Source organism: Telmatherina bonti (genome assembly GCF_933228915.1).
Source record: "Telmatherina bonti genome assembly, chromosome: 8".
In the NCBI taxonomy this organism is placed as follows: domain Eukaryota; kingdom Metazoa; phylum Chordata; class Actinopteri; order Atheriniformes; family Telmatherinidae; genus Telmatherina; species Telmatherina bonti.
Window position 1 is genome coordinate 22,256,510 of NC_136626.1, and position 11,101 is coordinate 22,267,610.

At 40.4% G+C, this 11,101-nt stretch overlaps 2 protein-coding genes across 2 annotated transcripts; one reads left to right on the top strand and one right to left on the bottom strand.

The window, feature by feature from the left end:
• Nucleotides 1-496: 496 nt before the first annotated feature.
• tmprss9 (transmembrane serine protease 9) lies at nt 497-7,464 on the top strand (the record flags this gene model as incomplete). Its single annotated transcript, XM_079244757.1, has 15 exons — nt 497-653; nt 855-982; nt 1,060-1,127; nt 1,205-1,380; nt 1,499-1,543; nt 1,894-2,007; nt 2,136-2,301; nt 2,832-3,106; nt 4,233-4,375; nt 4,821-5,100; nt 5,191-5,304; nt 5,379-5,547; nt 5,644-5,909; nt 6,559-6,695; nt 7,303-7,464. 15 exons carry the CDS (start codon nt 497-499, stop codon nt 7,462-7,464), a joined length of 2,400 nt encoding a protein of 799 aa, XP_079100883.1.
• A 1,361-nt stretch (nt 7,465-8,825) lies between these two features.
• Nucleotides 8,826-11,101, bottom strand: timm13 (translocase of inner mitochondrial membrane 13 homolog (yeast)). Its single transcript, XM_079244882.1, has 3 exons — nt 10,900-11,101; nt 10,565-10,633; nt 8,826-10,267 (listed from the first exon to the last, which is right to left on the bottom strand). The coding sequence occupies exons 1-3, from the start codon at nt 11,017-11,019 to the stop codon at nt 10,169-10,171; spliced, it is 288 nt and encodes a 95-aa protein (XP_079101008.1). The 5' UTR covers nt 11,020-11,101; the 3' UTR covers nt 8,826-10,168.

Consider the following 11,101-nt stretch of genomic DNA (forward strand, 5'->3'; position numbering starts at 1 on the left):
CTTATGTTGAAATCATAAATTTCACCTGATAATGATACAATGATAAATATGTTGATACAAATCAATCAGGTACTGCTGGGCTTTGTGTCTGCTATATAATATATATCATATATAGTATTTCATATCACATAACATATCTTATAATATCTTTAAATGCACTGTAATGAATGCAGAATTACATGAAAACAAGCATACATATTTCATTACTATTTGCAATCTGCCTTTTTTGTTATACATTGATCCATGACTTAACACATTCCTCTCGGATGGAGTTGGACAGTTGGACCATTAGTATTGGATGTTCATATTAACCTCAAACCTGGAGTTAAAAGTGTGATAACTACAATGTGCTTTATTACAGTGTGATGCTGTAGAGAATGCGGTGATTCACAGAGCATTTATTGTTTTATTTCCACCAGGTCTGGATCATTTTGTGTGTCACTTGTTATGATACTGAAGACATTTGAATGTGATCTGTGAGTTCTGTGATTCTAATATGGATGTGAAGAAGGATGGAGGAGGAGGAGGAGGAGGGTCATGGTCATCTTCAGGAGCATCCTCTGCTCCCTGCAGTCCCGGCTGCTACAAGACTGCCATCATAGCCTGCCTCCTCTTCTTTCTTATTATAGGCATCTTTGTAGGCCTTGTTATAGGTGAGTCTGCACACTGTGACATTATACTCATCACCACATCCAATATTTTTTAAAGAAATCACATAATGTCAATGATTCAAGCCTCTATCTAAAGTCCAGTTTTTAAACTGAGCAAGTCAGCTTCTCTTTCCTTCTATTTACTTGTCTGTAAATCCCAGATGCTGTCTTTGAGACCTGATCTTTTCCCTCTTTCACTGCTAGCATACTTGGTGCAGGAGCCACATTATTTCATGGAGACGGTGGAGCTGAAGGGTCTGAAGTATAGTCCTGCTCTGCAGGATGAAAACTCTGGTTTCTCCATAATACTTTCCTCAGCTTTAAAATCCAAGGTGAATGCTGATTTGCAAGGCTATAAAGTTACAATATTCATCAGAAAACAAATATTAAACTCACAATTCTCTTTTAGATTAAAAATATCTTCATTGCCTCATCTATATCACATCACTATGATGACTGCAGCATTGTTGCCTATGGGTGAGTGGACACTGAAATGAGGTCATTTAGCACATAAAAGCATCCAGAGGATGATTATGATTTGCCTGTCTTCCCAGTAACATTAACAGCGACGTGTTGGTGACATTTAGACTGGTCTTCAGGGTGTCTAAAATCCAGCAGTATTCAGAAAACTTTGTTCGGGACCTGCTGAGGGCAGGACTCAGCTCAGAAATGCGTGGGAAACCACTGGAGGTGCCGGGCTTTGGACAGATTAGCGCTATCTTCTTACTCGGTAGTAAAACTGTGTTCTCATCATGTAACTGTTTGTGGCACCAGAAGGAAATGGCTTCTGTGTGAGTGAAAAACAGACGGTTTTCCACAACCATCATGTTTCTTCCTTCTTTCTGCAGGAGCCAGTGGGAAATCGTTTTATGCAATCGGAGATGAGCAGATAGGTGAGTAAACGTGCATCAAGATTTTTTATACACCTGATTAGATTACTAAATGAGCAAATATGACTCATTAAATGCACACGTTATTCTGTGGATTTTTGTCTCTCCATTATTATCTGAAGTGCTTTGGATCTCAGCCATCCATCTTCACGCTGAAATCTTTTCATAGATACTTAAAGCAGCATTCTACCAATTAAAGTGTATTTTTCAGCCAATCTGATAAATAAAAATGTTAATCTATCCCAGAGATAAACTGCTTATACCTGGCCTGGACTTTTACAGTATTTTTTATCTTTAATTACTTGAGCGTCATCATTTATTATGACGTTTATGCGCTCTCATGATCCTTCTAGCCAGGTGTCCTGAAACTGCTTTCACCTGTGACAATGGAGAGTGTGTCACTAAACTGAATCCAAAGTGTGACTTCATCCCAGACTGTGCAGACGAATCTGATGAAGCTCATTGTGGTAAGTGAGTCTTTAGTATTCATTTCTCGCCTGATGATATTGAGCATGTGGTTTCTACAAGTTGCAGCCGACTACACTAACATTTATTCACTTGTTTGTTCCGCCTAAACTCGTATGATCGCTCTCAGCCTGTGGTACTCGGCCTGCCATGGGGAGCCGGGTGGTGGGTGGAGAGGATGCTCGGCAAGGGGAGCTGCCTTGGCAGGTCAGTTTGAGGTATCATAGACGTCACACCTGCGGAGCCTCCATCATCAACGAGCGCTGGCTAGTCAGTGCAGCACACTGCTTTGAAAGGTAGGCAGACACTGCAGCAGTTTTCTCTATATTTTCTTTCTATTCTACAACTATGTTATGAGAACATCTGCAAGACTTTGAGAAATAGATGGCGTCCTGTTTGACTTCCTGATTGTGTGCTATCAAAAATCTGCAAGTGGAAATTTCTAAATGTTTAGAGGTAAATACACAATTCTGGGGGCAACCATCAAATACAATCATTTAGCTTTATGTATATATAGCTAAATATACATTTTCCAAAAGGTAAATAATCGAAGGCCAACAAAGGAAAAACCTGGGGGGGGGGGGTATAAGAATGAAACTGGGCCTATGAGTTGTTAACAATCCAAAAATATGACTTAATTTAGCATAACTACAGAAACAATGTACCAAAAGGTTGTGATACATGATACATGTCGTACCATTGCATTTATAAAGCATTGCTGTTATGCCACATTCTGTCCCACTCCATCAGTTATGCATATTAATGTGTTTAAAATCATCACTCTTATGACTATACTTTGTATAATTAGTTTGTTTCCCTCTTTTAGAGAAAATGACCCCCGAGAGTGGACAGCCCTAGTTGGGGCCAGACTGGTGAGCGGTGAGGAGTCAGAGTCCAAAGTAGTTAACATCAAGTCGATAACTGTGTCTCCAGACTACGACCCCATGACCAACAACAATGATGTGACGGTGTTAGAGCTGGAGACCCCTCTCACCTACAGCTCACACGTCCAGCCGATCTGCATGCCTCCTCCATCTCATGTTTTTGCGCCTGGTCAGAGCTGCATAGTGTCTGGATGGGGCGCTCTGCATCAGTTTAGTAGTGAGTCTGCATACATACATACATACACCTCAGTAGAAAACACATGTAAAGCAGAAAGGAGTCAGTTTGCAGACTTTGACACAAATGGTTATTAGATTTGATTTAAAGAAAATTTTAGGTGGACTTTTTTAAATGTAAATCATTTTGACATCTGCAATTGAGTTATAACACACCAAAAGAAAGGGAAATGGCTAATAAGCCATTATGTTGTTACACTGCAAGGTCTGTATCTTCTATTCAAATAGTGATACTGTTGGGTTTAATGGTACTGTCAAAGATGGTTGCTAGTCCAGAGATTTAAAAAAAAAAAAAAAAAGCTAACCGAGTAAGATTATTAAGGTGTTTTTAAGAGAAAGGTTTACCAACAAGGATGAATCTCAGACTCTTGACTTGAGGGATAGGGAGGAACTTTAAAATTAGCAATGACAAATGATTAATTACAAGATTTTACTTATTGTGGAAAGAAAAAAATCTGTTTTTAATCAGTTTGAGTTTGAGAAAGTTTTGAGCAAAACAAATTTTAATCTCTGCTAAGTAGAAGTGGGTTTGTCAGATAGAGCTGGGTGTCATCCGCATACTTAGCATCGTATTTCCTAATAATGACACCAAGGAAAAAAACAATTATGAAGAGGAGGAATCCCAGATTCACTGCGGATGACTAGAAGGGGTTGTTCAAATTAAGTATGGCTAGAAAGGTAAGATGGAAACCGAGCAAGCTGAGTATTAGCACTTAATGGTTGAGAAGTGTGTTAGGAGAAATAGCAGGAGTCCCTTTGAGAGGAGGGAAAGTCACCCAGAGACAGCTGATAGATAACTGGTGGCTAAAAAAGTGAATAATTGTCCAGCATGAGTTGTTTGTGAGGATTTTTCAGCTGCACAAAATATATACAAGTATTACAATTTGTAACTTAATAGAAGTGAGACAGAAAAATCTCACCGGCTCTTGAGGAAGCAAGGTTTGGGTGTTTCCACCAACAGCTAAAATTAGGTTGACATAACCTGTAGACTTATGTAACAACAGGGCCGCCTAAATAAAATCTCTCTCGTTGTTTGCATTTTGGTTTATTTTGCTCAATTTGAAGAAATAGGACTTTAATTTGCACTGTGCTGCTTTTCTGTTGTTCAGCCGCCGTGCCGTCCACGCTGCAGAAAGCAGTGGTGAAAATCATAGACTCCAAGGAGTGCAATAAATCTGCTGTGTACAGAGGGGCCGTTACTCAAAACATGATGTGTGCTGGATTCCTGCAGGGCAAGGTGGACTCGTGTCAGGTCAGTACATTCTGGAAACAGCTCGCAGATGGTTGTTTTTGTCGCAGAAGCCTATCCATTTACATTTTCTGACAGCGCTTCCTTGTCTTGAGGCAGTTTTTATTCATAGGCCGGTGCCGTGGCTCTCCTTTTTACAATGAATCTAAAAGTAGGGCCAAAACTGTACATTAATACTGTTCCCACCCTGAAAGTAGGGCCTTGGAGGGTCTGTTTACTGTGATCATCTCAGGCTAATGTTATGTGCTTTGAATACGAGAAGGGATGTCATTACAGCTCAGTGACGTATAATCTATGATACTGTAGAAATCAGCTTCCGGTGCTGCCATCCTAATTAAATACTTCTTACCTGCTTTATTTATATTTCACTAAACTTGAACTTACAAGATTTTTTATGTTCTATTAACCCCTTGATTGAAAAACCAGAGGTTGTGTGTTTTATATGCAGGGTGACTCTGGAGGACCTCTGGTGTGTGAGGGAGCTCCGGGAAGGTTCTTCTTGGCTGGGGTGGTGAGCTGGGGTGTAGGATGCGCCCAGATCAACAAGCCTGGAGTTTACGCCCGCGTTACCAGGCTTCAAAACTGGATTTTAATGCACACCAATCCCAGTTTGCTTCACGACTCTGCCCAGTATGTTGCCACTGTGCTAACTCCAGTGAAAACAGAGCCCTTAGGTCTGACTCCTGGGACTGTTTCCAGCAATGTTGCCTCGCTACCAGCTTCACCTGGTAACATCGTCTTAAGTTTCATACATTTATGAGCTCATTCATCATTTATCGCTATTACAGCATCAGTGATTTATTTGTTCTGGATTTCAGCTTTGAATTGCAGTGGAAACTACCAGTGTAGTTCCACTTTCTGCATTGACAAAGTCAACCCAGAGTGTGATAAAGTTCCTGATTGCCCAAACGAGCTTGATGAAAGGAACTGTGGTGAGTTCATGTGGATAAAGGAAAGTGGATGTTTGTGTTGAAGGACATGGCTTTAAGATGTGTTTGTGCCACAGACTGTGGTGTGCGTCCTGCAGTGGGATCTCATAGGATTATAGGTGGAGTGACAGCTCGGAGGGGAGAGTGGCCTTGGATTGGCAGTCTCCAGTACCAAAGACTTCACCATTGTGGCGCCACACTCATTCACAATAAGTGGTTACTGGCTGCTGCACACTGCTTCAAAAGGTATACATTCATTTACTGACAGAAAAAAAAACTGCAGTCACACACTGGTGCTGGTCTTGCTTTTTAACAGCATCCATGCATAACTCATACCCACAGTGATCCCAGTCCGACCAACTGGGTGGTAAGCCTGGGATCTGTGCTAAGATCTGGTGTAGGTGCCTTGGTCATTCCTATCCAGAGGGTGATCATCCACCCAGAGTTCAACGGCACCAACATGGATCGTGATGTGGCTCTGCTGGAACTGGCAGTCCCTGCCCCCATGTCCTACACCATCCAGTCTGTGTGTCTGCCCTCACCAGTGCATCGCTTCCTGAAGAATGCAGAGTGCTACATCGCAGGTTGGGGATCCATGAGAGAAGGAGGTGAGAGATGAACTGTAGACTCACACCAACACATGCTTTGATTTCAGGAAAACATTTTTTTCCCTGGACTATTTGTCTTATTGAACTGGTATAGTCAGAAAGAGCGCTCTGATTGGCTGTTAAGGAGCTAATTAGCGCATGAGAAAGACAGTAGCTCTGATGACAGAAAGCAATCGCTCGATAAGCTTGTCAAGCAGAATTTTTTCTCAGTTTTCATCACAAAAACAAGCAATATCTCCATTAAACAGGCTCATGAAGAAACAGACGACCAGTGGGAACCATTTCTCAAGAGACCGGCTCTGAATGACATCACTAACAAACAATAAGCTCACTGCTTTGTGTATGTGCTTTAAATCCATGTTATCTTCATGTTTCCATTCCTAAATACTGTAGTGTACTAGCTCTCCATAGGCTGGCAGTTATGTCCTCTTGCATAATAAAGCATAATTAAACAAGAAAATGCTCATACAGCAAAGCATGAACACATACAGTATGACCAAAAGACCTTGTCAATGAGTAAACAAGAGAGCAGTCTTTCATCCCTTCCAGTTCTTACCACAGGCTTGGTTATGACCCGCCCAAGATACCAGAATTAAAATGGATTAGTTGTAGTGAAAATGCATAAATCACTCGTGCTATCATTTCCCAGGTTCACTGACCAACTTGCTGCAGAAAGCTGCAGTAAACATCATTGACCAAGCAGACTGCCAGCAGTCTTATGGAAACGTGTTGACTCCGACCATGATGTGTGCTGGATTCATGGAGGGAGGCAAAGACACCTGTTTGGTAAGATATCCTACACATACACTTTTCCCTGTTCGGATAAGGCTTGGACATCTGCACTGTTAATGTCTTGGCAGCCTCTTGCATGGCCCAACTTCTCAAAGGCCCTGAGAATTGGGAAGTTGAACCATTGCTCAGTTGCATCTTTTTACAGTGGTTGATTAACCAGGTCAGAGCAAAGTTAATCTTATTTACTCTAAAGGTTATCAGGACTTCCTTTTTTTAACAGGAAGTGTATATTAATGTATATTAATAAAAATGGGTTTTTAAACATTTTGATATGAAAAACAAAACCAAGATTAATTACATTTTGGTTTGTCTAACATTATTTCTTTCCTAAAAATACACACTCCACATTGCTCCCCCTCTCTTTTTCCCTCCCTCTAATCTTCTTATGTAAGGAAACACTGATGCATTCCTGTCTCGGTCAAAGCACATGGCATCTCAAAAGTGATCCAATTGACATTCTCCCTGTAACTGCTCCTTCTATATTATTCTCCTGCTTCAAAACTCTTCTGTGATCAATTCATTTGCCCTCCTTCTACTAATTGGAGACCCAAAAGCATTGATGTTGGAAAAAAAAAAAAAACTTTCCTTTTCAATCTTCCAGGGAGACTCTGGAGGGCCGCTGACTTGCCGTCACCTGTCTGGCCAGTGGTTTATCGCAGGAGTGACCAGTTGGGGACATGGATGTGGACGAACGGGTTTCCCAGGTGTTTACACTCGAGTTACATCCGTCAGGCAATGGATATCTACATACCTACCTTTCTAAAGTGGAAGAAACAAACTTGAGGCACAGAGGATTTTAATGATGCATCTTCTCTACTAAACTGTACTGTATAAGGACCAAAATCCTGCCTGAGGCCAGACACACACAGACTTGGTAATACACCATTGTTATATGTGACCAACTGGTCATAGGTGCTGTTTGTTACACTGTGCAATTGTCTTAACTTTTTCTTTTATCATGTACTGATAAATAATCAGAAGCTGTGGGTTATGGACGTTTATCCAATGCATGCATGTCTGAAAATATTTATTACAGTTATTTATTTTCCTGACAGGTAAAAAAAAAATACTGATAATGGTATTTTTGTTGTTTTTCTTTTTTTGTGTGTTTGTTTATTTTATCATTATTTTGTGTGGGTCTGAGAGTATGCACCATTCAGCCACAACATTAAAACTACTGACAGGTGAAACGAATAACATTTCTTTAGTTAACAGGGCCTAATTTTGCTGGATGTCTTTACCAAAAATGGACCTTTATCAGCCACATGAACAGTTACCTGCACTCCAACTGGTAATCACTGGAATATACTGAAAACAGAAACTCAGGAAACTCAGGTGCCCATCTAACTAAGCATCCATGATATGTGCTGAAAAAAGTGAATTACCCACAATAGCCAAGAATACAGTACTAAAAGCCAATTCCTATTCCCAAAGGTCCCAAGTGTGATTTGACAGATCAGAGACAAAATATTTGACAGCTGGTTTTAATGTTGTGGATGATTGGAATATGTGGTTATTTATGGGTAATTTTTTTCTATTTCATATCTGTTTGTAGAATATTTTTACTAAAACTGGTCTTTTCTGGGGGAGGAGAAATAATTCTATGTGAAAAAAATATATATTGAATTTACTTTTGAGTGATCCACTCGCTGACTTCAGGCTGAAAAATTTAATTCATTATGTTAGGTTTTACTCTTATTAATAAGAAACATAAGAAACAACCAACATCTTTACTAGCTTTCTTTGTTTTTTGTTTTTTTTTCCATGGAAATAGTTCCGTTTTCTCACGGTCATACTGAAGTTCACAGGCGTTTTTTGGCTTTTACTCTGCAGGAAAAAGTGACCCGAGGTTCCCAGACACCAGATAAACTGCACACATAGCTGTAAAAAGGTGCAGTATACCATCTAGAGTGAGGCAGACCTGCTGAAACAAGTCCACCACTGTGGAGGGCAGCAGATAGAGTGACACCTTGAAAACATGTCAGACAAAACAGTTTTGTTCTCCTGCTGTACTTTGATATAGGCCTGTCTGGAGGCTTGTGAATGTCAGATTCACAGCTGTAATAAACTCCCAAGTTGCTCCTCATTACTTCTTGATAATAATGAATGAAAATCAAGTTTAATTTTTACAAGCCCATATTGTGTTTATTGTACATTATAAAGTAACAGACCTGAAACTCATTAAAGGTGCAGTTGAACAGATCTACTTAGGAACAGCATTGTGCCAACAAGTTTTAAGCATTTGTCATAATTAGAAGCATAACAAATAAAAAATTATCCATTTTCTTTAACCACTTAGTCCAATTTAGGATCACAGGGAAGCTGGAGCCTATCCCAGCAATCTTTAGGCAAGAGGCCATGTACACCCTGGACAGGTCGCTGGTCCATCACAGGGCCAAAACAGAGAGACAAATAACCAGTCACACTCACTCCTAAAATTTAGAGGAACCAACTTACCTAACATATATGTCTTTGGACGGTGGGAGGAAGCTGGAGTACCCAGAGAGAACCCACACATGCACAAAGAGAACATGCAAACTATACACAGAAACTTCCCCGAGCCGAGGCTCAAACCAGTGACAGTCTTGCTGCGAGGCCACAGTGTTAACCACTACGCCACCATGCAGCCCCAAATAAAAAATTATTAATAATAATAATAAAAAAAAAAACATCCTGTCAACTGTAGGTTGGGACTTGCCAGAGCTGGTGATTGATTCAAAGGGGCAGTAGCTGCAACCAGTCACGAAGAGCAGACAGATCAAGAGGTTATTTGCAAACTCAAAAGGACATTTATTTGGCTAAAGGTTTATTTTTATATCCACGCCATCTAATAGCAAACAGGCATTACTTTCTAGGGGGAAAAAAACATCAAAATGCAATTTAGATTAATAGAGACATGTTTTAGAGGTGTAATAAACGCTTGGAGAGGGAGTTTCAATACATCTCAGACACTTGGCTTTAATTACTTTTATCTATTGTTTAAATATTTAGTGTCTTTCTGAGCACAAAGAAAGAAACACACATTAACTGGGAAACATTTTGTCCAGAGTTATGGGCACTATGTGTCCTAATTTGGCACAAGTGTAACTCAAACTCAGATGTCAGATTGAGTAAAGCATTTCAATCACAAGACATGGTTTTGCCAGTCAAACACATCCCTAGTGTAGAAACATTCAACATCTTAAAAGGATCCCCAGAAGATGAATTTTTGTATTTCTTACATGTAAGAAAAAAAATCTTTATTGGTAAGCTGTTCATCAGTAGAAATTATACTGTCCACAGAGACACTGCTATGGCTAGGAGTCCAAAGGCCTTGCCTGCCTGTCTGTGAGGTATTGTGATAGAGGTTGATGTTGTGCTGCCATGATGCACCTGTGTGCACAGATCATGACTTGCAGTGGTGCGCTGCACTGATCCTCACTGTCCAGGAGGGAGCTCCAGGAAGGGAAGGGGGAGGAGAGGTATGTTCACATGCGAGCTCTTTCCCTCTGCAATCTTGAGTTGTATGTTCGGGACACAGTGTTCCAAGCATCCATATACCGATCCATACACATGGCAATACATTTCTGTAGGGAGGAAGCAGGGGGGTTAATGATAATTATATTAAGCCTAATTCTCACAAAAAAGAAGTTCTGAGTTCTGAATGAATATTCAGACTGTGATCAATTTCCAGTGTTATTCAATTATCTGACAGTTACACTTTGGTTTGCAAAATATGAACATAGAAGAAAGATCATCCAATTATATCTTCTATATAACCAGCAGTCCAAAGATGAAGATATGTCACTGAAATAAACGAACCTGCAGTCTCATTTCCAGTCTGAATCTGAAAACAAATAAACTCATGCCACCCAAACACATACCTGCTCAGAGTTGTCCAGTGTGCTCCCAGGTTTACCTATGCACTTCTTGAAGCATTTATCTGTCATTCTCTGGAACAAAGAAAAACAATCATTGCAGAGTCTCACTTCAAACAGTGCGGTCTGGTTAAGCGTCACTGGTTTTGCACGTTTCTACTACGACAGCTTGTTCTTTGAGCCGTTCTCAACATGTTATAGGGAAACTAGACTGTCCAGCTAAACTGCTGACAAGAGAAATACACCCATTGCTAATAAATTATCCATTGATGCTAAAATGACAGTAGCAGCAAACACTCAGCTCAGTCTAGTTAGCTTAGCAGCTAAGTCCATTGATTTACCTGCAGAAGTTCCTGTGCGTTAGCCACCGCTATTTGAACCTTAACCTGTTCCATTATGGTACCGGTGTCCATTTTCCCACCGGATCCCCCTGCGGAAAAGTCTGAACCAAACCCGTCCATTTCTACCTCAGGAAACGCGATATGTGAGATTTATTGATACTACACGTGCTAACACTAGGTTTGGTAAACGATTACTGCCGAT

Bases quoted from the DNA above. Each gene is read 5' to 3' on its own strand.
- timm13 (XM_079244882.1), bottom strand. From the start codon at position 11,019: ATGGACGGGTTTGGTTCAGACTTTTCCGCAGGGGGATCCGGTGGGAAA. The intron at 10,634-10,899 runs GTAAATCAATGG...TCTTTGTTCCAG, and splicing joins ACGCACAGGAACTTCTGCAG to AGAATGACAGATAAATGCTT. The intron at 10,268-10,564 runs GTATGTGTTTGG...TCCTCCCTACAG, and splicing joins CACTGGACAACTCTGAGCAG to AAATGTATTGCCATGTGTAT.